We start from the raw sequence: 27338 nt of genomic DNA on the forward strand, positions 1-27338 counted from the left end.
TCATGAGTTGTAAACACCGGGGTCTACTACTGGCCAAATTGGCCAAATAGAGGAGTACATGGTCAGCATATAAGGTAATGCGGTCTTCCCTACCTGTGGGCCAGGCCCAACTGCTGACCATCTGATCCTCTTGTATAATCTTCGCCAGTGGTTCGATTGCTAGCGCGAAAAGGAGTGGGAATAACGGACACCCTTGACAGGTCCGTGCCAGATGGGGAAGGGGACAGAAACTACCTGCACCCGGGCAGACTGATTGGAGTAGAGGAGTTGCACCAGCCTCCGATATTTAGGGCCAATCCCTGCTTTTGTTCGTACCTGAAAAAGGTATGACCAGTCGTCTGTGTCGAATGCCTTTTTGAAATCTATGAGAAACAGTCCCAATTGTGGGGGCAAAGAACAGCAGTAGGCCAAAGCTGCATAAAGCCATCAGAGGCAGTGTCTGTGCTTCTGGCAGGTATGAACCCACATTGATCTGGGTGGTTTAGGGAATGAGCACACTCTGCAACCTGTTGGCTAGTATAGTGGAGAAAATCTTTATTTCAGTGTTGAGGAGCAAGATGGGGTTATAGGCAAAGCAGCACACTGGGGGTGGTCAGGACTTTGGAATCACTACAATCGCAGGTTGGTCGAGTTCCAAAAGGAAATTTCCTGCTTGCTCTGCTTTGTAATATAAGTTTGACAAATGCGTGGCTAGCTGATCCTTATATTGACTGTAGAATTTTGCTGGGAAACTGTCGGGACCTAGCGTTTTCCCGGGGCCAATGTAATGGCTTCATCAAGGTTCTCCCACTTTGCGGCAGAGATTCAGGGGAGGGACACATCGTGCAGAAGTGGGGCCTCCCGCTCCTATCTGGGTCGTGGTCGCTCCGCATAAAGCTTAGCATAGTAAGCCCCAGGCAATAGACAGGGGCGTCTTACAACAGCTGCCCGACCGACTTGTCAATGATTTCGGGTATGATTCTGCAAACTAGGGGTTGGGACGCCAGCCGGTACAGTCGTTTGTCATTTTTGTCTCCCCATCCATATATCCGGTAGGTCGAGGCTCGTCACATGTGCTTTGTGAATTAAAGAGTAAGATGACGGATTTCTTCCCTATTCAACCCCAGTTGCCTGGTGATAATTGCATGGTTGGTAGGAGGGAGCTGTATCTCTAGACGTCATGCCTGGGCTTCAAGTCTCGCCACCAGGTTGCTCCTAGGGCATTCCCTCATCCTGAGAAGGTGCCAGCATGTCCTCGAAGGGTGACCTTGCAAGCAGCCCATAAAGAGCCTGGTGACTGCACTGAGCCAACATTATGTGCGGAGTAGTGTGTGAGTTCCTTATTCAGGGCCTGGACATAGGTGTCGTCCTGACGCTGCCAAGCATTCAGGTGCCAAATGGGGCGTATGGTCCTATCATGGTCACCTATCCTCACAAGAAGTGGGGCATGATCAGAGATTCCGTGTGGGAGTATCTGTACGTCCGTGACCGAGAGGACGTCTGAGGCTGGCATAAACCGGAGATTTATTATTGTGTGTGTATGGCACACCATTTGGGGGCGGGGGGAAGATATATGTTGTAGTACTCTAAGGTGCCAAACCCGCTTCACATTGCATAGGCCCAGCTACCCCCCACCCCATACTTCCATCCCTGAAGCATCTGTTGCCCAGAAACACAACCTCAAAACCAAAAACAAAGTGTCTGTAGTAGGTGTGGAGTGGTGGACCCATCCATAAAGTCGGGTTTCTGCAGTAAAGCCCCTGTCACGACCCCATTGTCAGCCAGGAGATCTCACTTCCATCTCCTCTGCATAAATAGGGGATCACTGTTAGCCGTCCATTTCATAAGGGGGAGGGAGTTTAGCTACGGCGTTCGTTTGCTTGATCTGACAAAAGTTGCTTCCCCTCGATGTGATTGGATGGGGCCGGTCCCGGGTGGGACAAGGGCCTGGCGAGGTCTGCCTCAGGCGACCGGGACGTACCGCTCTGCTTACTCCAGCGGGCATGGTGTGGCACCGCTTGTACCTCGGCCCCAGCCAGCTGCCTCGCCTAGATCGCAGGGTCACCCCCAGGGCAGGGAGAGGCTTTCCTCGTTTGACATGTTGTTTCTCGGTGAGCCACTCCCAGGCAGTCTCTGGCGAGTTGAAGAAAAAGGATTTCCCCATCTAGTAGGACCGTGAGGCATGCAGGGAACAAAATCATATAGTACAGCTGCATCGCTCTGAGCTTTTATTTGACTGCATCATACGAGCAGCGTTTATTCTACACCTCACATGTATAGCCAGGAAAAATCTTAATTATGGAGTTTTCCCCCCGAAGCTCAGACTGCGCTCTCGTTTCTTTGAGGATGACTGTAGGAAGCTGGTTCTGTATGTACTATACCAAAATGAGATATAGTGTGCACAGAGTCCAGAGTTCCCCAGAGGCTTGACAGAGGCTGAAATAGATAATACTAATGCTCTATTTGTGGTAGTGTGGTTGAGCAGTTGGGCTTATCAGAGGGTAGTGTTAAGCATTTGTTGTGTACCCACAACCAATAGAAGAAACACTCCAGACTAATAGGATTTCATATAGAAAAATAAGTTTTGTTAATTTATTTCTAGAACCACAAGATTCAGTTTACAGGTAAATACATAAAATGAAAGGTATTTTGCATATATTTGCTCAGGACTTTGAATAGAATTGGCAATGTATACAGTTTTCCTTAAAATGGCAAAAACTATTTTAAAAGTGGACACAGTGCAATTTTCAACAGTTCCTCGGGGAAGACAAGATAGTACAATTTTGCAGGTAAGTATACAACTTACAGTTCTCATCTCTGGGGTATAGGTAGTCCGTCGTTGGGGATTCAAGTTAACCCCAAACACCCACCACCAGCAACATGGGGCGAGTCTGTGGAGAGGTCAAAGAGGAACCAAATTAACGTGGGCTCCTATGAAGACAGGGGGTACTCAGAATCCGGTCAGCCAGCAGGTACGTACCCGCGGGTCGGAGGGCAGACCAGGGGGGATTAGAGGAGCACTGAAGTGGCCACAAGTATGCGCCAAACACACACCCTCAGCGGCACAGGGGCAACCGGGTGCAGGGTGCAAACAGGACATCGGGTTTCCAATGCAGGTCTATGGGGAAACCCCAGTGGTCACTCAGAGGCTGCAGGTGGGGTCCGGGGTGAGGTGTCTCAGGCACATCCACGGTCAGACAAGGAGGAGGGCAGTCTGCTGTACGATGAGGCACCGGGGTTGGTTTCTCCAAGGCCTGGGGGCTGCGGGTACAGTGTGTCCTTTAGGTGTCCGACATCTTCGTCCGGAGCTCACGGTCAGAGGGAAGTCTTCGGGATTCCCTCTGCAGGCGGCGTCGTGGAGGGGTCAACCCAGGTAGGAATCTTGCTAGCAATCGCCTGGGGACCTTCTCTTGCTGGATGGACCACCTGAACACGGGTCGTGGGCGTCAGGTACACAGGGGTCAAGACTCACGCTTCCGGAGTGAGGTGAGAGTCCATGGTTGTAGGTTTTCTTTAGACAGAGCTGCTGTCCTCTGGAATTCTTGGTCGTTTTAAGTACATGGCAGTCCTCTGGCGTTGTCAGAGGTCGCTGGTCCAGCTGGATGCATCGCTGATAATTTTGCAGTTCTTTGAAGCAGGAGACAGGCTGGTAGGGCTGGGCCTAAGCAGTTGTCGTCTTCCTTCTCTCTCTGCTGGGGGTTTCAGCTTCGAAGTCCTTCTTTTTGTAGATCACCAGGAATCTGGTGGGCTGGGTTCAGGGAGGCCCTTAAATCCTAGATTAAAGGCGTGTTAGGGGTCAGAGGGCAGTAGCCAATGGCTACTGTCCCTGAGGGTGACTACACCCTCCTTGTGTCCACTCCCTTTTGGGAGATAGGCACATTCCTATCCCTATTGGTCCCTGTCCTCCAAGCCAAGATGGGGGATTGTGCAGGGAGGTCGTCACCTCAGCTCTGGACACCTGTTTTCTCTAATTTTCCTGCTGGACTTGCTGCCAAAAGTGGGGCTTTATCTTGGAGGGGGTTGGGCATCTCCACTAGATGGAGTTCCCTGGGGCACTGTAACCCGAGGCTTGAGCCTTTGAGGCTCACCGCCAGGTGATACACTTCCTGCGTTGGGAGGTGTGAAGCACCTCCACCCAGGACAGGCTTTCTGACCATGAAATGCACAAAGGTACTCACCCCATGTGGTCAGAAACTTGTCTGAAACTGGTAGGCTGACACAGACTGGTTAGTCCTAAACTAGCAGTTGGGCTAACATACAAGGGGCATCTCTAAGAGGCCCTCTGTGTGCATTTTTCAATAAACCCCACACTGGCATCAGTGTGGGTTTATTGTGCTGAGAAGTTTGATACCAAACTTCCCAGTATTCAGTGAAGCCATTATGGTGCTGTGGAGTTCGTAATGACAAATTCTCAGACCATATACTCAATATGGCTACACTGCACTTATAATGTCTACGAATTGGCTTAGACAACAGTGTAGGGGCATATTGCTGATGTAGCTATGCCTTCACCTGTGGTATAGTGCACCCTGGATTAGGATTGCAATGCCTGCTAGAGGGTGATTTACTTATGCCACAGGCAGTGATTTGTGGGCAATGCACCCTGAGAGGGGTGCCATGTCGACTGTCTTTTTCTCCCCACTAGCGCACACAAGCTGCAAGGCAGTGTGCATGTGCTGAGTGTGCTGGGTCCCCTGGGGTGGCATAATACATGCAGCAGCCCTTCCCTGGCTCTGGGTCCCCCATACAAGGGAATTAACTGTGTGCTAGGGCTGTGCCAATTGTGGGAACAAAGGTACAGTTTTAGGGAAAGAACACTGGTGCTGGGGCCTGGTTAGCAGGGTCCCAGCACACTTTCAATCAAAGTTGGCATAAGCACTAGGCAAAAAGTGTGTGGGGGGTAACCATGCCAACAGTGGCACTTTCCTACAATGATGTCTCGAGCTTTAAAGTTAAGGAACCTGGCAAAGATCAGTCTCCTTTGCTCCCCGGAAGGAGGTCTAGACACCCGTGCTCTGTGGGCCTGCTCAACCGCGAGCCAGGGGGACATCTTGTGGGTCAGTAGTCAGGTTCGAAGCCACAGTTCCAGCAAAGTCTTCCCCGCCCCTCTGGGAATCCCACAGAGCACAGGTTATTGCATCTGGAACGATTTTCAGAGTCCTCCGTCCTATGATGAAGTTCACCTCTGGGGGTCAGTGGCTGGGCAACTTTAGATTTAGGGTCTGTGACCTCGTCTTCTACTGTTGAAACACAATCTTTCACCTCTTTGATGCAGCCCACTGATTGCGGACGCACGTCTTGCCGCAACAGGCCCACGTTTTCACTCATCTCTACAATCTTGGTCTCTACAGTTGGTTGCGAGTATTGGATAGGTCGCAGGATAGTGTCCAGCCCCCTGTGTCACAGTGCTAGTTCCCTGAGAGCCTATTTGGGTAGTGACCTGATCTATATGCTGCTGGGACATGGGCAGATTTCTACTGAGTCTTTCCTTCCCCATTGAGTGGCTCGATAAACCCAGGAGCTGCAGACTCTGGTACACTGTCCCTCCATCACTGCACAATCAGCAGGCCAGTCCACCACTGACTACGTGGAAGGGTTTAGGTCACCCCCGTTAGCCCAGCTGCTCACTTGCCCCTATTCGTAGAGCCCTCTTCAAGGGAATGCTCCATGTTTGGGGGGGGGGGTCACGGTTCCAGTCTGGAGTCTTGTGCCTTCGTGTTCCAGTGAGAGGATACGGAGAGGGTAGGGGAGGCCCCAGGATCACACTGAGCCATTCATCTCTTTCTGGCCTCCCCCTCTCATGTGAGCAGCTCCTTTGGAGCTCACAGCAGGCCTACAGCTGTGCTCTGTGTTGTAGCCTTGGCTGGCCACTGCCACTCACCGGGAAATCAGATCGATGTCTGTTTTGCACCCCTCAGCTAATGTCTTCGCAGCCGATAACAGCCACACCGCAAAACAGGCCGCGGTGTTAGGCTGGAGTCTTTCAAGAGATCATGGATCTGTGAGAAGACATATTCATTAAAAGAACAAGTTACTTAACTTTGGTAACATTTTGTGTCTCATTATTGTTCTTTCTGCAGAATTATCTTCAACTTGCCTCTTCCTCTCTGAGGTGTTTGTGTAGTGTTTGATAACTGTTTCGGTGCTCAGTGTATTAAAAAGAAAATTTTGTAAAGCTTGAATCTAGCTAGAAAACAGTGCTCTATAGTAGGGGGTGGGTAGAAACTAAACTACAGAGGAGGTGGGCGAGTATGCATATATGGCAATAGGGGTTAACTAGGTAGTTTAGAGTGTAGAAATCTGTTGATGGGCAGGGGGTGATGGCTGTAGATAGCTGATATCTCTTGCAGTGGTGATGACCATTCATTTCTAAGGCTATAGCTGCTCTTATGCCATTTAATGCATATTTAAAATCTTATGAATTGACACCTGAAATAGTTCAATAGAAACATCATCATGAGAAGGCAAGTAACCTATTATTTACTTGTGACTGTGTTGCTTAGTCCTCCGTAATCTCTGCTCTGCCCACAGACTTTAAATATGCATAACTACCACCTAAAGTGTGGTCTGATTAGAATGTCTGTTGATTTGGTGAGTTAGTCCATAAACATTCTAATGCAGTTGCTCATTATTTTGACATTTTTATAGAAAAGGCTCCAATATCCTTTTCTCAAGAGGATGTGAAGGTTGTTTATTACCGAGCATTGTACCCATTTGATGCAAGAAGTCATGATGAAATCACCATTCAGCCAGGCGATATTATCATGGTAAGCACAAATATTTAACTGTCTCATTGGTTTTTGGCCCGCTTGGGAATTATTTTATTTTATTCGACTGCATGTGGGAGTGACTTTAGAGACCAGTCAAATGTCTGAATTAAATGGTGTAGTAGAATAAATGACTTATCGGAACCATGACGTAGGACTCTTCCCCCAGCTGACTCTCACTCGTTTGGATGTTTTGCGTGATCTTTAGGCTATTTGCTTCTGCTTTCTTTACTCTGAACTTGTTTTTTTGAAAGTATGTCAGCAGGAATGTACTGTCCATTTAATGCTGAGGTACTCTTATAGTGCTTACCTAACAAACTCAAAAATCACTAACTAAAGTGTGCTTTATTTCTAAAGATAAGGACGGAGAATGCAAAGGGTTAGGCATTCATAGTGATGTGAGCCAGAGGCACAATGAAACTTGTGTTCCTTAGTTTATTTGCAATCTAAGCATTTGTAAATCTTGAGGATAGTGGGATAGTTGGGCCCAGCGTCTAAGAAGGAAGCAGTCAGGTAATCAGTGCTGCCGAATTGAGAGCTGTGACCCCTGCATGCTTTTGTGAGTATATCCAAAATGTGTAAGAACTTTTGGAGATATCTTTAAACTAGGTGCATCTTTAAAAGAAATCATTGGAGGTTACCTCGCCCCTGGATTGTTTTGATCAAACACTGTATGACTTTCACCTGCACACTCTACTCTCCCTCACACAAGAACATTACATTTTTCAGAGATTGGAGAGCATTTATGTTATCCTTGCTCTGTTGACCATACCAGTTTTAACTCTCAGGTCTATTGTTGGTTATGCTCATGAGAGCTAGAATGCAGTCATCTCAGTTTTTTGACACATGTGGTGCAAGCTGCTTGTCCATTTCCCTATTGTTAAAACCATATTATTGAGTGGATACAAATTCTTCTGTTGTCAACCTACCTTATCGGGTGATCATTATTCTAGATTGCTTAATGTGCTCAGATGTTTTCCAATCATAAATAAATCTGCAGATCTCACGCTCAACTGCATGTCTGTACCAAACCTGCCTAATGTTCCCTTCACTTGAACAAAATGCATCTATAATGTGAATTAACCACCTCTTAAATGAAACTTCACCTTTCTGTATGCATAATTAAGCTACTTTTACCTGAGTATCAACTCAAATTGTATTTAGTAGTTTCGTAGCAAGTTATTTTGTTGTCCTAGGCAAGACTCTTGCTTTGTGGTCTGTGCATAGAAAGACACTGTGTTTTGTGCATAGAAAAGACCTTTTGGACTCAAAGTAGTTAAAAGTGCTGAGAGTAACTGAAATGGTATCAATTAGAAAACACTAGTGGCATTTTTGCTGAAAGTATTAATGTTATGTTAATTGTATACATATATAAAATGGCTACTTGCAAATGGACTGAAAATGGTAATCTGCTACATCTTCATTGAACAAGAGTATTTTGAAGCTGTTGGTCTGTGTACCTTGTCAATAGTAAATGTGCTCTAATGTCTAAACGACTACGGTTTCATGTGATTACAAAATAGTAATGATGTACATTTTTTATTGGAACTTTAATGGAGCATCTGGCTTCCCTTAAAAGCAATGTACAATCATTCTTATGTTCTGAAAATGAGGGTGCAGAACCAATTTGCCTTAGTCGGAAACTCAAATTAGTTTGGTACTTGAATATTTCTGATGGGTACTTCTTCCTGAACTATAAATATCTTCTGGGCACCAGGCTGGATCTGAAAATTGCTTTTACAGCACAGTAGCTCCCTAGAAATATCTGATAGGTGATACTACTTTCCCCGATGCCAAGGCAAACTCTTCATTCTCTGAGCAGGTAGCAGTGTTGAAGCTTAAACTGGCATTTCCCACACACTCGTACAGATTTCATATAGGCCAAGTTTGAAATGATTGTCGATCCTCCTTCTAGTGCTTTCGCTGCTACCAAGGTGTATTCAGGGCAGGCCTCCAGTCCTTCTAATGGTTTCTGTCCCAGTGCCAATTGTCTCCTGTTGTAGCTAGTTGGCCTCAGTCCATGTGCTGCAGACGACACTGGTTAAGAGCACCAAGAGTAAGGAGTCAGTGGCTTTAGCTGTGGCTGTTTGAATGATGCCCTTGGTGACCTTGCTCCCAGGTGTGAAATCTCCCTAGTGTTTAACCAAACAGATTCTAGGCACATCTCCTTGGGACCTCACATTATCACTTGCACGGAAAACCATCTTAGATTCTGTTTTGAGTGCCCTGAAATGCCTGTCTCGATTTTGACCCTACAGAGTATCACAATAGTGAAAAGGGCAACGTTCTGTCAGCTTCCTGTACTCAGGCAGGTTTCCATATGGTGATACAAAATGTGAGATTTAATATCACTCCCGAGATCAGCATTGCTTATCTTCCTGTTGCTTGTTTTCCTTTGTCATTTGAAAGTTCGGAGAGGTTCTGTGCATCCCTTGCCAGGAGCCTGTTTAATATAATTTGTTTATTGAAGTTCTCTAAAATATGGTGTCTACCACTGAGCTATTGCTTCCTTTTATTGAGTCTTTGCTGGATCCCATCACTGCAGCTTCGAAGAATCACATTTCAGTGCTGCCTATCAATAGACAAGTGGTGAGAAGTTGTAACCTCGCACCTATGAACCCTAATTTTCTGTATACTTACCTATCTCCACTGGTCCTTGTAGCTTAGGTGTCTACTGCCAACTATAACCCACATTTTTTCGGGCTTTCTCTGACAGCGAGTCAAAATGCTAGACTTTGGAGCAAAACTCTGTTGAAAGATCCCCTGTAGGAGAGTTTTTATCCAGCAGCTTGCGCTGTGCAAGGTGAATGCCATGTGCATCTTGCCTGTAACACCTACACCTTGTGAGAAATTGCTTTGTTCACCCCCCTACCCTTACCCAACCAAATGAAAGGGGCATTTTTCCAATTGGATAATGTGAGGAAGGCTGCACTGAAACATATTTCGAAGACTGGTCTTGATAAGGCAGACTTAGTAGCCACCTTAGGAATAGGTTGATTCTTCAAAAACACCTGTAGGTTAGTTTCATATGCTTCTCAGGAAATGTGCAGGCACACCTCATGGACATAATGTTGACGGTAAATGGTTCTTTGAGAAAGATAAATCCTCACTTCAGGGTTTACAGAAATTGCACTTACTGTAAGGTTCTCACCTGCAAGGAAAATTAACTAATAGTACCACATGTTTTGTGTCTTTTCTAGGAGCCCTCTCCAGACATAGACAAATATTTCATCTTAGCTCTAAGATCAGTGATCCTTCTTTTATTGCTCTGCTTTAGCCACCTTTATTAGACAACTTAAACAAGATCACCCAGTATCTCTGACAGGTGTTTATGTTCTCGTTTCATAGAAAGAACAAAACCTTGGACCAGTGATTCACCAAGTTATTCAATTACTTTAGGCCTTCCTGTTTTTTGAGTCAACGGCCACCAATTTCGGTCAATTCATTCTCAGTTCTCCTACTAAACTCTCACTCTCATTCTAATGATCAGGAGGTGTGTCCTTCTATTAAATCCAGATGTGATTAAAGAAGTATGATCTACTTCATATATATGCTTTAGACTGTCTTATCTTGTGTTGAGGTAGCCTCTATATAGTTTTATTCATGGTCTCTTCTGCATTGTGTACTTAGGTTGACCTTATGCATATAGTAATGAGGCTGACTATGTAACTTTGTTTTTGCTCGCTCTTCTGACTTGTGCATTTTCATTTATGTGCAGTTTGTCATTTGTAAATATTATTCTGTTTCTGTAATCATTCTTTGCACTGATTTACAGCTTTTCCATTACAATTAATGTAAGTAGCTTTTATGCCCTATGCCAGTTTTATCCTGGCATATGGTGCCAACAGCAAAACCTGTGTGTATATATATATGAGTGGTGGTTCCTCTGCCACTTACGTTTTGATGTTCCGCATATCACAGTGCCAATGGCTAAAAGTTCTGGAGTCTGTAGAGGACACCAGTTCTGTGGTCTGTAGAGACGAACTATGCTTGGATCCCTAGCAGGCTGTAATGATGATGGATTAAAATTATTTTGCATTGGGGCACTCAAATCAACTTATACAGAAAAATCAATAGGGCTCAGAGCTTTCCTAGTGAAGCATTGTTATATTGTGATAAGTGGGAAAGAACCAGACATCAATGCAGCCAACTCCTGTGTTGTTCCATTGGACTTCCTCAAGGCTGCAATAAAAAAAAAAATCATAGTTACATCAAATGAATGTGAACCTTACAAATTTGAGTAAGTCTGTATTTGTAATAGCACTAGGCCGCATTCATGTCCATTAAGATGTAAAGTGAGCAATTCTTCAGATAATATGTAAAAAGTGTATGAGATGGCATGGGATCAGATAATTTGATATCTGAAGTGGAAAACTCTGTACCATGGTGGTCATAGAAAGTATAGAATCAAATGAGTCAGCTTAGTTTGTAAGGTGATAGGTTTCAGTCCACTCCTCCCCCGTGAAAGTGATTGGTGCCCATTGAGCTCCAAGAACGGAGTTTCCAGCTAAACCATTCCATGACCATGGGGGTACACCCTTTGCATAATGCTTTGTTAATAAAATATTTGTGCTGTGGCAAAAATTGTGATTCTATACCCATGTGTTATCACCATGGGTGCAAGCACCACGTGCAGTTCAAGGCAAAGGACTAGTAAAAGAAAGGCATCAGTAATGAGGCAGGATTGAGAAACCTAATCAAGAAGATTTCAGGCAAAATCACAATATGGTTGAAGCTAAAATGTAAAAAGTGAAAGATTGAAAAATTACGAAAGACGTACCAGTTTGGTAAAAAAAAATATTGGTATGTAATATTCTTACATAGTAAGAACTGCAGTAGTTCCAAGCACTGTGTTGAGAACGTCTGTTGCTGATGTTCACAAGAAATGGGGGAGAGCTGAACCAGCAGATAAAGGGCCAGTGCTAAGGAACATTGCTTATATTTGACAAGGGAAAAAGAGGTATATTTATTTGCTTTGGAAGTGGTTAAAATAAAAATAGTATTTATACTGAAGCATGTACTAACCAGTAGCACAGTAGTTGCAGCTCAAAATTGAAAGGTGTGCGCAATGTGAAACAGAATTTCATCCAAAATATAAGTAATTACCTAACTCCTTACATATACCTTGGAGAGGCAAAGCAGAGGCTACACTAGGCCTATAATTGCTGTATATACCTTGGGCATCAGAAAGAACGGGAGGAAGTGGAAGGCAGTCTTGAAAATAGAAAAGCACACCATAGTGGATTAATAGGTCACTGTATAAATCGAATTAGTGGTGGCTATGTTGAAAGGGAAGTAAGAAGTCCTTGCAAGTCATAAAAAATACTGATAGGTGAGAAGTGTGATAAAATGTGTGAGAGCAAAATAAATGGTATTGCCCAAGTGGTATTAAATCTCAACTGATACTAAACAGGTAAAGGTTTTTAGGATGATTGCAGGGCTAACCAACCAAAAGAAATAACATTACGTATACAAATTAAGGAAATCAATGAGAAAGAGTTAGATAGTCCAATCTGTGATGAGGCTAAAAGAAATATACATAACATGAGCACCTTATGTTAGAGGAGGATGTTGGAAAAGTAACCATAAACCGTAGTTGCTTTAGCATATTATCATTTAAAAACAGGGTTGCATTTGCCAATAGTGAATGTATGATGAGAACATCTACGATAATAATAGTTTGGAAAAAAAAAAAACACACCTTTTAGTTGGTTAAAAAGAAGTGCAGTTCCCATGGTTAACTTTGTTGTCAACCACCCTCAGTTTGATCACCATGTTGCCTCGTATTTACATAGTTGTGAGGTTTGGTTGCCACCTCTTTGTTGAAGTTTCACCCGGTCAATAGCATTGAACTTCAATTGCAATATTTCTCCACAGTTTTGGTATGGTGAGAATTGTGGGGACAAAGGGCAGTTGAAGTGCACATTGCTAGCAACCCTGTGTTCCGGTATCCTCTCCTTAAGAGGACTGACGGTGCTTGTAGGAAAGGACCATCTTGCCTGGCATGTTACCCCCATATTTCACTGTATATATGTTGTTTTAGTTGTATGTGTCACTGGGACCCTGCCAGCCAGGGCCCCAGTGCTCATAAGTGTGCCAATGACATTACAAGTATATACAATGAGATAAACAACATAATCTGTGTTGCAATTCATGAAATAGTGTACAAAGTACGTTATGTTAATATTATATTGAAATGATATAATTGTATCCTGAACATAGGGGTACTTTACAGTGGTTAAACATAAAGAATCCTAGTAGTGGTTTTGGTTGCTGTGAGTAGGTCTGCTCTGTTTTTTTGTGTACCAGGATAACAGTGACCTACTAATTTCCATATAGTTGTACCCATCTTCTGTGTCATGGTAGGACTTTATGGGATAATGTGTGGAAGAGTGTTATCAATGGCTAGTAAGTACCAGTAATGTATACCTGGCTAATAAATTTGCTGTAATGTGTGGTGAGATGTGGTAAAGTGCTCCTGGTACAAATCGCACAGGACCACACAATACCTCCCCATGCTAAAGGGAATGATGAGACACGTGGAGGACATTTGTAAAGATCTTGCCAGGGCACGTATCATCACCCCTGTGTAGAGAAGAAATATAAAGCTTCACCATCAGTCCATGTTTTTTATTGAGGTCAGATTCCCCCTGATACTCTGGTGGTTTCTAATGTGATAAAAAGAGCAAATTCCCTAGCTGCTAGTGATGCTGTGCCTCCTGACAAGTAGAGCACGCTGACGCATGCTTCTGGAAAGTGGTTGCAACCCAAGCCGCCAACCATTGGCATGTTGCTAATACACAAGGCCTGCTTACAAGGCTGACCGTGCCCACTGGGAACAAGATGGAGGAGCTCCTCCAATACTCCCAGAGGAGCAGGAAGAGAGGCCAAGAGATAGCCAGCTTATTTCTAATAATTCTATCCTTTTTGGTTTATATTCTGCTAACACAGCCGCCAAGGGAACAAACACCTGTCCTTTTACGCCAGCATGCATGGGTACGCATTTCTGAATTTAAACCTGAGGTACAGCAAACTCTTCTTAATGTACAATTTGACAAGGACCACCTCCTAGGTCCACAAGTCTATCAGGCACTAGAAAAAATGAAAAAGATAATGAAGTGACTAAATCCATGGGTGCCCTGCAGACTCCTGCTACACATTGCTCCTTTAATCGGCCATTTTATAACTCTACCTCTAAATCCACGGATACCTTGTCCTTGTAGCGGAAGCCAAGCTCACACATTCTCCAAGAGAGGCTTTTATTAAGGTCTTGTTAGACATGGGGTCACTAGGTGACAGTGGGTTGCACCCTGTCCAAGTAGGGACCCTCACTCTGGTCAGGGTAAGGGAGTCAGACAGCTGAGATACTCCATGCTTACCTCCTTGGTATCGAGGCTCACAGTCAGGCTTATCTCAGAGGCACTGTGTAAAGTACTTGCACACACACAGTAACACATTGAAAACACCACAAAAGTACTCCACACCAGTTTAGAAAAAACAGCCAATATTTATCTGAGTAAAGCAAGACCAAAACGACAACAATCCAGCATACAAAATTCAAAAATAGCTTTTTGAAAGTTTAATCCATAGGAATCAGTGGACGTATGTCTTTAGCACAAAGTACCAGGGATGCGTCAGAAACAAAGATGATACGGCCCACAGGGGAGTTGATTTGCCAGAAAATCAAACCACTGTGTCTGTTCCTTACTGCGCAGGGGCGGTGATGCGTCGGTTCCTTACTGCGCAGGGGAGGTGATGCATTGAGTCTTTCCTCACTGGGAAGGAGATGCGTTGAATTCCAGATATGCGGCCTTGCTTCCTTAGTGCAGTGCGGGGTCGATGAAAAATTGGCACGCAGGGACAATGTGTGGAAAATCCAGATGCACTGTGTTGATGGGACTGAGATGAAACAGGCACTGCGTCAATTCTCCAGCCACAGGGCAGGCACTGCTTTGGTTCTTTAGCCATTAGACAGGCACTGCGTTGATGCATGGATTTTCACCTTCAGGTCACCAGCTTGCACTTTCAAGGGCCCAGAGACTGGAGTTGGAACCACTTGGCAAGTCAGGACTCTTAGCAGAAGACCCAAGGTATTAGCAGATGAAGTCTTTGATGTCCCTGAGACTTCTTAACAGAAGGCAAGCTCAGTCAAAGCCCTTGTAGAACCTTTGGAAGCAGGATGTAGAAAGCCAAGTCCAGTCCTTTCACTCCCAGAACAGAAGCAGCAGGCCAGCACAACAAAGCAACAGGCAGAGTGGCAGTCCCTCCTACAACATCCAGCTCTTCTTCCTCGTAGAATTTCCTCATTCGAGGAGGATTCTAATTATGTGGTGTCAGAGGTCCAGTACTTCTTCCCATTTCTGTCTTTGAAGTAGGCAAACTTCAAAGAGAAGTCTTTGTAGTACACAGGACCCAGCCTTTCCCTTCTCTGACCCTAGACACACTCCAGGGGGTTGGAGACTGCTTTGTGTGAGTCCTGGCACAGCCTGTTCAGGTGCAAGTGTCCGCTCCTCCCGCCTCTCTAGCTCAGGAAGACCCATCAGACTGCTGATGGGACATCAGGATATGCAGGGCACACCTCAGCCGCCTATGTGTGACTGTCTAGAGTAAATGCACAAACAGCCCAACTGTCATCCTGACCCAGACGTGTATTTAGCAGACAGTCAGAGGTATAGAATGGTTAAGCAAGAAAACAGCCACTTTCTAAAAGTGCAAAAAGAACAGACGATGGATTGAATGTGGAACAAACCAAACATTCACCCCCAGTCACAGATCTGGGTTTAATCCATTGTTTTGTTTGCATTCCAGTTTTGACCCAGCCATATGCAGATCAGTCTTGATCCTGCTTCCCATCGTCAGAACATTCACCTGCTAGCATAACATCTCCCAGGGTCAAACCAACAGCTTTGATGATGTTCTCAGCAGGATGCTGCAACAAGTCCACGAATGACAACTCCACCCACGAGTCCGCATTCTTCCAAAAGTGGTGGTACCCAGACATAGACCCACTTGGACCTGGACTTGCCTATAGTGCCAGTCAGGGCTAATCTCCTGACAGAGGTGCTTCAGCAGGGGGTTGCCACATTGGAGCCGATGTTACCCTTCAATGAATAGATGTCCTACTGGGGACATGGTCCAACCCCAGCACTGGGGCTCCTGTGAATAGGACAATTGGCCGCCGCCATCGAGCAGCTCCAAATGACCCTAGTTTCCTCACCCCACCCTGGAGAGCTTGGTGGTCTAAGCCTCCACTTCCCATGGTGCCTTCCCTTCTGCTCGCTCCCCTGGATAGGGAATCAAAGAGGCTGGACCAACTTGGGAAGAAGATGTTTTCTTCTAGCCTGACATGGAGGTTGGTAAACACCTCTTGCCTATTGGGCCGTTTTTCCCATACTTTATGGGATACGGTGACACAGGTGCTGCCCCAGGTCCCAGTGGGCATGCCCGAAACTCTCAGCCAAGCTGTCAAGGATGGGAGAGATGCAGCCAAGTTTACCATCTGGTGTGGCTTGGACAGGACAGACTCGGAGGGCAGGGTGAATTTTTCAAAAGTAGCCCTTCGACACCACACCTGGCTGCATACCACTGGTTTTTCAGGGGCTGTCCAGGCTAATTTGATGGACATGCCTTTGGATGGCTCGCACCTTTTTGGTGAGAAGGCAGACTCTGCGCTTGAGCAGTTTAAGGACCCTCAAGCAACAGCCAGATCCTTAGGCCTCTCAGCGCCCAGTCGCCAGCAGTCTGCGTATCGCCCCTATCGAGGCTTTGGGAGGGGTGTGGTACCACACCAACCACACCAACCACAGGTTAGCCACTGTCCTCCGGCTTCACAGCATCCAGTGTGAGATCGTTGTCCCTTCAGACCCACAGGGTCTAGCCAGAAGTTGGCCACCAGCCAGCCATCCTCTTCTGCAATGCCCAAGCCCTTTTAGTATGGTTCTACAAGACCATGTCCATCCAGTTGGCTGGAGGATTCACCTTCATCTCCCTCACTCACAGTCCATAACATTGGGCAAATGGGTCTTGCAGATCATACAGAAGGGCTATTACCTCTCCTTTCAGTCTTTCCCTCCCCTTCCAGTCTTTCCACTCCCTCTATGCCTCCATTAAAAGTACGGCCAATGGAGGATCTTTTCATCTTGCTCCATGAGGAAGTTGCGTCTCTCTTGGCCAAGGGAGCCACAGCGAGGGTCCCGATGTCGGAAGTAGGCAGTGGTTGTTATTCCTTCTACTTTCTGATTCCAAAAAAGAACAAGGGTCTTTGCCCTCTCTTAGATTAAAGTGACGTTGATCTCTTCCTCCAAAAAGGAGAAGTTCAAGATGCTCACTCTTGCTCAGGTCTTGTCTGCCCTAGACCAAGGAGACTGGATGGTAGCGTTGGACTTGCAGGATGTGTATTTTCACATCCTCATCCTGCCCACCCACAGGCATTACTTGCGGTTCAAGGTGGGCCACGAGCATTTTCAGTTTACCATGCTTCCTTTCGGTCTCACCAGTGCCCCTCGGGTGTTCACTAAGAGGATGGTGGTGGTGGCAGCTCATCTGTGCAGGTTAGGGATTTCAGTCTTCCCCTACCTCGACTGGCTGTTGAAGGCTCCTACACCCCAGGCTCTAATCACCCACCTTCAGACTACGGTGGGCCTCCTGCATTCGCTGGGGTTCACTATAGACGTGCCGAAGTTACACCTGACTCCTTCTCAGAAGCCCCCTTTCATCGAGCTGTTCTGGACTCACTGCTCAGGAGAAAAATCCCAAAACTGCACTGAGTCCAGGATATCAGGGTTATGATACCAAGGTTTCAGCCTCTATCCTGAACTTTGAGGATGTTGGGACTCATGGCTTCCTGCATCCTGTTAGTCAATCATGACAGATGGCATAGGAGGGCTCTGAAGTTCCAGTGGGTGCAGCAACAGGGAAATCCTACTGACACGGTTCAGATTTCAGAGGGAACTGCAAAAGACCTGCTTCGTGGTTAGTGAGCTGCGATTGGGTTAAATGCAGACTCCTCTCCCTTCCTCAACCAGATCTCACAATAGTGACAGATGCGTCACTTCTGGGATGGGGCGGCCACCTGGGAGAGATGGAGATCAGGGGCCTCTGGTCTCTGGCCGAATCTGGGCTCCATATCAACATATTGGACCTTCGGCGATCTGGCTAGCATTGAAAGCATTTCTTCCTTTTGTGAAAGGGTAGGTAATGCAAGTGTTCACGGACAACACCACCGCAATGTGGTATTGCAACAAGCAGGGCGGTGTGGGGTCATGGACCCTTTGTCAAGAGTCTCTGGACATGGCTGGAACAGCAGGGTCTAACCCTGGTGGTTCAACACCTGGCAGGTTCTCTGAACGCCAGGGTGGACAAACTCAGCCGTCGATACCTAGCGAGTGGTATCTCCATCCGGAGGTGGCGCAAGGTTGCTCATCAGTGGGGAAAGCCTTTGTTAGATCTGTTCGCCTCCGCAGAGAACGCACAATGTCAGCAGTATTGTGCATTGGAGTTTGCAAGGCGGCAATCGGTAGGCGACGCTTTTCGTCGTGAGTGGAATTCAAGCCTTCTATACGTTTTTCCGCCCATACCACTTCTGCCCAGAGTTCTCAAGAGGATCAAGAACGACCAAGCCCAAGTAATCCTAGTGACATCAATCCTCCGATCAGGCTACCCCTTCGAGAGGATCTTCTGTCACAGCTGCAGCGGCAGGTTCTCCACCCGAACCTGTCAACTCTGCACCTTCATGCGTGGAGATTGAGCAGCGGCATTTGATGACTTTTGACCTTCCTCCAGAAGTCTATAAAGTTATTTTGGCAGCCAGGAGTCCCTCCACTAAAACAGTATATGGCTGCCTTTGGAAACGCTTTGTATATTATTGTACAGAAAGGTCTATTGACCCTTCTTCCTGCTTCTCTTTCAGATATTCTTCTCTTTATTCTTTCTCTAGCCTAGCAGGGTTCTGCCTTGGGGACTCTCAAGGGCTATCTTTATGTCTTATCAGCATTTCTTCGGCTGCTTGATCAGCCGTCTCTTTTCACATATCCCATTGTACATAGATTCCTCAAAGGGCTTGTACATATGTTTCCCCCTTTGCCCTTTATTATGCCTCAATGGGACTTAAATCTTGTGCTCACATTACTTATGTGTGCTCCTTTCGAGCCTTTGCGTAACTGTCCCCTCCAGCTGCTCACCATCAAGGCAGCCTTCTTAGTGACAATAACATCTGCCAGGAGGGTGAGTGAGATGCAAGCCTTTTCATCAAAGCCACTGTATCGCACTATCCATCCTGACAAGGTGGTTCTCAGAACTTGTGCCTCTTTCCTCCCCATGGTGGTGACCCCATTTCATCTGGGTCATAACATCATCCTGCCCATCTTCCTTGCTACACCGCATCCCTCTGAGGAAGAGGAGCAACTCCACCGACTGGACACAAAAAGAGCATTGTTGTTTTACCTTGACTGCACAAAAGAGTTCTGGGTGAATGACCAACCCAGGGGGTTACGCTGGAGCAGAGAAGGGTTGGGCAGTGCAGAAGCGAACCATTTTGCCCTGGGCCGTTCTCTGCATCAAGATATGCTACGCATTAGCCAGGAAGCAGCCTCCTGAGGACTTGCGGGCTCAGTCTACCAGGGGCAAAGCTGCTACCACTGCGCTAGTTCAAGGCGTACCAGTCCTGGAGATATGTCCGGCGGCAACGTGGGCATCTTTGCACACATTTGCAACACATTACTGCCTGGACAGTCCGGTTCGAAGAGATGGGCACTTTGCCCGTTCATTCCTTGATGACTTTTTTAGTGTAAGGAGTAGGATCCGCAGCCCCCCGCCAGGATGTTATGTCTTGGGTATCTATTCAAAGCTAAGGAATCTGCTGCTAGAAGTCTCTATTAGATGAACAAGTTACTTACCTTCAGTAACGCATTTTCTGGTAGAGACTCTATCTAGCAGCAGATTCCTTACACCCGCCCTGCGGATATGTCTCTTAGGGTTAGGGCTTACCCTTTTCATGGCCCTAGTTTTGCACATACAAATGTTGGTTCTAACCATGACTCTGCACTTCTGGCGTGGAAGTGTTGTAGATAAAACAACTGATGTACCCACGCCGGGGTGGTGCCTTTATTGGCGACCGTGACATCATAGACGGCTCCAACGATGCTGACGAAGCCACGTGGAACCGGACGACGCACACAGATCCGAACAACACCACCTGACGGCACGCGCAGGGTATTGCTCAGTAAAAAGTTTCCAGATTCGAAGCCGACGCCAGAGAATTCAAAGGTAAGGAATCTGCAGCTTGATAGTCTCTACCAGACAATGCGTTACCAAAGGTAAGTAACTTGTTCATCGGAATCATACCCCAATACTGTCGCAAATATTGGAAGTATGATTCCATGCACTCAGGGGCCTCCTTAGAGAACCCCCAGCAATGCTACCACCAGTCTTACAGGGTTTTCCGGGCAGCCCAGCTGCTGTCTCCCCTTAGTTTTCTGCCCTCTTGCTGCTTGATCTGATCAAGCCCAGGAAGGCAGAAGAGAGGATTTCATTTGGGAGAGGAGGTAACAACCTCTCCCTTTGGAAATAGGTGTGACTGTCTTGGGATAGGTAGCCTCCCCAAGCCTCTGGTTTGCTTTGAAGGGCACATGTGGTTCCCTCCAATGCATAATCCAGTTGTAGGAAGTTGGCTCTGTATATGCTATCTCAAAGTGAGAGATAGTGTGCACAGAGTCCAAGGGTTTCCCTTAGAGGTTGATAGTGTCAAAATTAGATAATTCTAATGCTCTATTTTGTGGTAGTGTGGTCGAGCAGTAGGCTTATCAGAGGGTAGTGTTAAGCATTTGTTGTACACACACAGGCAATAAATGAGGAACACACACTCGAAGACTTAACTCCAGGCCAATAGTTTTTATATAGAAAAATATATTTTCTTAACTTATTTTAGAACCACAAGATTCAAGATTTAAAGTAGATACATAAAATGCAAGGTACTCCACACAGCTAAGTAAGGAACTTTGAATTAAAGCAGTAGTACACGCAGCATAGGTTAAAATGGCAATAAGCTATTTTAAAAGTGGACACTGTGCAAAAATCAACAGTTCCTGGGGGAGGTAAGTATGGTTAAGTTTCTGACGTAAGTAAAGCACTTACAAGTTCAGTTTCTTGGACATAGGCAGCCCACCGTTGGGGGTTAAAGGCAACCCCAAAGTCACCGCACCAGCAACACAGGGCCGGTCAGGTGAAGAGGTCAAAGGAGGGCCCACCTCACACTGCCTGTGGCATAGGTAAGTCACCCTTCTAGCAGGCCTTACAGACCTAAGGCAGGGTGCACTATACCACAGGTGAAGCATATGTGCATGAGCACTATGCCCCTACAGTGTCTAAGCAAAACCTTAGACATTGTAAGTGCAGGGTAGCCATAAAACGTATATGGTCTGGGAGTTTGTCAAACACGAAATCCACAGTTCCATAATGGCTACACGGAAAACTGGGAAGTTTAGTATCCAACTTCTCAGCACAATAAATACACACTGATGCCAGTGTGGGATTTATTGTAAAATACACACAGAGGGCATCTTAGAGATTCCCCCTGAATACCAGTCTGACTCCTAGTGCTAGGCTGACCAGTTTCTGCCAGCTTTCCACAACCAGACGAGTTTCCGGCCACATGGGGTGAGTGCCTTTGTCACTCCGTGGCCAGGAACAACGCCTGTACTGGGTGGAAGTGCTTCTCACCTCCCCCTGAAGGAACTAACACCTGGCGGTGAGCCTCAAAGGCTCATGCCTTTTGTTAAAGTACCCCAGGGCATCCCAGCTAGTGGAGATGCCCGCCCCTCCGGTGACTCCTCCCCCCCCCCCCCCCCCTTTTGGCAGCAAGGCAGGAGAGGCTAATGAGAAAAACAAGGAGGAGTCACCCACCAGTCAGGACAGCCCCTAAGGTGTCCTGAGCTGAGGTGACCCCTGCCTATCAAAATCCTACATCTTGATTTTGGAGGATTCCCCCAATAGGAATAGGGATGTGTCCCCCTCCCCTGAGGGAGGAGGCACAAAGAGGGTGTAGCCACCCTCCAGGACAGCAGCCATTGGCTACTAATCCCCCAGACCTAAACACACCCTTAAATGTAGTATTTAGGGGCACCCCAGAACCCAGGAAATCAGATTCCTGCAACCTGAACTACAAAGAGGGACTGCTGACCTACAAGCCTGCAGAGACGACGGACGACAACTCCTTTGGCCCCAGCTCTACTGCCTGTCTCCTGACTCGAAAACCTGCAACCAGCGACACAACCAATAGGGACCAGTTACCTCTGAATCCTCAGAGGACTGCTCTGACCCCCAGGACCAAGAAACTCCAGTGAGCAGCGGCTCTGCTCAATAACAGCTACATCTTTGCAACAAAGAAGCACCTTCCAAAGAACTCACCCTTCCTGCCGGAAGCGTGAGACTTCACACGTTGCACCCGACGCCCCCGGCTCGAGATCCAGTGAACAAACACCACAGGGAGGACTCCCCGGCAACTGCGACCCAGTGAGTATCCCAAGACGACCCCCCCTAGGCCCCCACAGAGACGCCTGCAGAGAGAATCCAGAGGCTCCCCCTGACCGCGACTGCCTGTAACAAGGGACCTGACGCCTGGACCAAGCGCTGCACCCGCAGCCCCCAGGACCTGAAGGAACTGAACCTCAGTGCAAGAGTGACCCCCCAGGCGACCCTCTGCCTAGCCCAGGTGGTGGCTGTCCCGATAAGCCCCCCCCATACCTGCCTGCACCACCAGAGTGACCCCCGGATCTCTCCATTGTTTCCTATCTAAAACCCTACGCCTGCTTTGCACACTGCACCCGGCCACCCCTGTGCCGCTGAGGGTGTGTTTTGTGTGCCTACTTGTGTCCCCCCCAGTGCTCTACAAAATCCCTTGGTCTGCCCTCCAAGGACGCGGGTACTTACCTGCTGGCAGATTGCAACCGGAGGACCCCTGTTCTCCATAGGTGCCTATATGTTTTGGGCTCCTCTTTGACCTCTGCACCTGACCGGCCCTGAGCTGCTGTTGTGGTAGTTTTGGGGTTGCCTTGAACCCCCAATGGTGGGCTGTCTATGCCCAGGAACTGAGACTTGTAAGTGTCTTACCTCACAATCTAACCAATACTTACCTCCCCCAGGAACTGTTGACTTGTGCCCTGTGTCCACTTTTAAAATAGCTTATTGCCATTTTAACGAAAACTGTATATGTTATTGCTCTAATTCAAAGTTCCTAACTTACCTGTGGGGGACTGGCTTGGATCTTATGTATTTACTTCAAATTTTGAACTTGTGGTTCTAAAAATAAACTAAGAAAATATAATTTTCTATATAAAAATCTATTGGCCTTGAGTAAGTCTTTGAGTGTGTGTTCCTCATTTATTGCCTGAGTGTGTACAACAAATGCTTAACACTACCCTCTGCTAAGCCTACTGCACGACCACACTACCACCAAATAGAGCATTAGAATTATCTAATTTTGCAACTATCTTACCTCTAAGGGGAACCCTTGGACTCTGTGCACACTATTTCTTACTTTGAAATAGTATATACAGAGCCAGCTTCCTACATGTACTATTTATTAAAATTCCAACTTCACCATTGAATTTGATTTTTAATAACTATTTTTAAAAAAGTTATTTATTTTTCTGTGTAGTCCCAAGCCGGGGGTACAGTAGTAGTATATAATATTGCATCCCTCTGTTTTCCTTTAGAACATCCAGTCTTGCTACAATGAAAATAGCTTCTGGGGAATTTTCAGTGCAATGATGTGTAACATTAAACTTTTGTGTCCTACTTTTTAATACCATGGACAATAAGGCCTACTTGGGGGTGACTTATGAGTATTTAAAAGGACGTTTAGGCCTGTCACAGAGGGTTATTTTAGGAGGTCGAGTTTGCAGTTTAAAACTGCACATCCAGCCTGTAGATGGGTAGGCCTGTAGTTATGTTTACACTGCCACTGTAGTGGGTGACACAGTGGGTGCAGCAGTTCACTGATGACATTTATCTTTAAGGCCCTGGGTGCCCTTTGTACCACATACTAGGGACATATAGCTACATTACATATGCCAATAAGGAGTATCACAATTTAAAAATGTTGGATTGAGCCACACAAGCACTTAATCACTGGTTCGCAGGGGTAATGTGCACAGAGTTCTACAGATGGCAAAATGATAGGGTCCTGCAAAAAGGTGAAAAATCGAGGGCCAGTGATTGCATGTTAAAGCCCTTATTTAAGAAACCCAGTTAAGTCATGTGATTGATTTATCATACAAAATTAAAGGTTAATCATGTGTTCTGGTTTTCAAGAGAATTAAGTGAATAAAGGTTGCCTCAGTTTTAGAAAATACACTAATATAATGGCTGATTCTTTGACCTCTTGAATTTTAGCCTTTTAAATTTCAATTGACTTTGCATTTGTGTGCTTGATCTACCCATAGTCACATATATTACACTGCTACAAGATTGTGCCAGTGTTGTTGGTGACAGCTTAATTTAAACGAAATGTTAGTGCTCATCAAATTTCCTTACAAGTTATAACATAGGCTGATGTTACTATTATGTAATCTGTAGCACTCTTCTAGGTTGTCATTCTGTATTCTTCTGTCACCTTTTTCCAAATGATGATCTTAATTTTCGATCTCCTGTTGATGAGGAATTGAATCCTTTTTCAGATAGTTGCACACTGCTTCGGAACCCGAGGTGGATTAGTAGAGGAAAATAAAATATACATAGTTATTGGGAGTGGTTGGAGTGGTGGACATGTGAGCTTTTATTAGATGGAAGAAAAGGATAAATAATTGATACAAGAGGGAAGAGTTTAGAAAGGATTATTTGGGAGTTCATAGTAATAAGAGGTTTGAGATGGATTTTTGAGAGGGTTAGGATGAGTCATATAGTAGTGGTTTGGGGAAATTAGTTTTATATATTTTTTCTTTTCTCGCTGCAGTGAGGGGAAAAATACACATATATATTCATAGAAAGTCGACATACATAAAGATTTTAACATGATAATCATATACAAAATAATCAGGAGATTTAAAATTGTACTAGATGAAGTCCCATGTGTATATGAATGGATACATATTTACAAACTATGGCTTTCAATATTTTTTTTAAATAATTTTATTTATTCATTTTCCTTTTCCCCTTTTATATTTGTCCCCCAATATTTCAGAAGTGAATACCTTATAGATATAGTTGTTATGATCATATTTACAGATGGTGATAGTTGTGTCATTGTAGGAAAATAAACCTATAAGCATACACTTAGCATTTATATGTCATTGATGTAGTGATCTACTCATAAATGAATGTATGTGTAAACATCAGAAAAATTCCCATTCCACAAAACAAGCCAACGGGGATACCTTTGAAGACAGCAGGGAAAAGTGGAAGAGTACGAATTTGCAACCCTGTCTCTCTCTTTCCCTCCCCCTGTCCCCCACGATGGTAAACAAAATATAGGGGTATCCATGATTGTGATGCTGACATTTCCACTTAGCAAATTTTGAAGCTATACCTCAACTGCATGTGATCAGAATAGTTTATTTGTCTTTGGAAAGGTGGTGTTTATCACTGGACACAACTCCATGCCAGCCTCTTCACAAACAGTATCACCAGTGCGAAACTGCCCTTAGTAAATCACTGTGTCAGACAAATCAATCAATCAAATTTCCTTAAGTGGACTACTCACCCGGTAGGGTCTCAAGGCGCTGGGAGGGGGCTGGGGGTTACTGCTCGAAAAGCCATGTTTTGAGGTGCTTTCTGAAGCTTAGGAGGTCCTGGGTCTTGCGTAGGTTGGTGGGGAGGGAGTTCCAGGTTTTGGCGGCGAGGTGGGAGAAGGATCTGCTACCGGAGGCGGTGCATTGGATGCGGGGGACTGTAGCGAGGGTGAGGTCAGCGGAGCTGTCGAGTTGGTATGTGGAAGTTGACTCGTTCGTTGAGGGAAGCCGGTCCAGTGTCGTGGAGGGCTTTGTGAGCATGGACAATGATTTTGAAAATTATCCTTTTGTTGATGGGCAGCCAGTGTAGGGATCTAAGGTGGGTGGAGATGTGTTTGTGGCGAGGGCGGTTGAGGATGAGATGTGCGGCTGCGTTCTGGATTTGCTGGAGTTTTCTTTGAAGCTTGGCTGTGGTCCCTGCGTAGAGGGCGTTGCCGTAGTCCAGTCTGCTGCTTATGAGGGTGTGGGTGACTGTTCTTCTTGTTTCAGACAAACAACGGTATTCCTCAGGACATCAAGAAAAGCAGAACAGGAATTTGAGTGCTGCAGGAGGGATAGGACACTGACTTTCAGAGAATGGATAAACTTAATAATCACATCACAATGTAGTATCACTCTGCATCCCAGGCCCCTTTGCGTTCCTAGCAGCATCCCATACCCTGCACAGGATAGATGCTCCCAGCAGCACCCTTTACCTGTGCTCAGATCAGAGGTTCCCAGCAGTGCTGTCCACCTGTGCACAGGATACATAGGGTCTCTAAAGCGCCCCTCACCTGTGCACAGGATACACAGGTTCCTAGCAGGGCCCTTACCCTTGAGGAGAATTGAGGGTCACAGCAGCACGCTTAACCATGCACATGATACAAAGGTTCCCAGCAGCCCCCTCATCCATGCGCAGGATACAAATGTTCTAAACCGTGCAATTACACGTTCATGGGATAGAGGTTCTGAGCAGCACCCTTTGCCATGCACAGGATACAGAGGTTCCTAGCACTGCCCTTAACCGTGCAAGGGATTGAGGTTCCTAGAGGCACATTTAACTATGCACAAGATACAGAGGTTCCCAGTGGCCCTCTTCCCTATGCAAATTGTTTCTCCATTAGTGGTGATCACCACAATTTCCTGATTCATCTCAATACCATCCTCACAACTTAGTAACCCTGGAAGCATGATCTTGTTATCTAACAAATGGCATTCGCTGCACTGTCCAGTGATCCTACTGCTAGCTGTCTGATGTCTGACTTACCCATGAAAGGGGGTTCTTCATTGGCTGGGCATGAAAACACAAAAATACACATTGAATGTCTTTGCTTTTCCATGTAAAGTGTACAGTCCAACCTTGTTATGTCATACATCACTTTGAATATCCTGATAGCAAAATACGTGATCTACTGCTCTGAGGCCTCATATGTTCAAATGTTCAGAAATGTTGAAAATGTTTTTAGGAGCTGCTTTGTTGGTTCTGCAATTAATCAATACAAAATAGTTGTTTTATTTTGACATTTCTCATAATCATGCCATGTCTTTATGATTTACTTTCCAATCTTTGCTTTCATCATGGAGGTTAAAATGGAACGGGTAAGTCCACTGCAGAGTTGTTAGGAATTCATGTTTCATATGTTTGTGTTATCATATATTTCCTGCAAAAACAAATTCATTTTCTTTTAATCAGCATTGTTTACTTATGCTAGGAATCTCTTATGGAGGCAGGTAATATCAATAGTTTTCATTGGACAATCTGTACCTTGTAATGGATCAACAAACTACTTTGAGCTGTTGAATTTGTAAGTTTTACTGATGGTGTTTTGCAATCACTGCATGAGAATGAATGACCTTGCTGGGTGTACAACCAAATTCATCCAGCACACAA

At 45.8% G+C, this 27338-nt stretch overlaps 1 protein-coding gene across 3 annotated transcripts in view; it reads left to right on the forward strand.

Annotated features, from left to right (window-relative positions):
* The window catches only part of ITSN1 (intersectin 1), a 1130286-nt gene that overhangs the window by 570595 nt on the left and 532353 nt on the right, over nt 1-27338 (forward strand). For all 3 annotated transcript variants that reach the window (XM_069202488.1, XM_069202489.1, XM_069202490.1), the window contains exon 20: nt 6628-6746. In XM_069202488.1, coding sequence (XP_069058589.1) covers nt 6628-6746 — 119 coding nt within the window. The remainder of the gene's footprint in view (nt 1-6627; nt 6747-27338) is intronic.

Source organism: Pleurodeles waltl, chromosome 8 (assembly GCF_031143425.1).
Source record: "Pleurodeles waltl isolate 20211129_DDA chromosome 8, aPleWal1.hap1.20221129, whole genome shotgun sequence".
Taxonomy (NCBI): Eukaryota; Metazoa; Chordata; class Amphibia; order Caudata; family Salamandridae; genus Pleurodeles; species Pleurodeles waltl.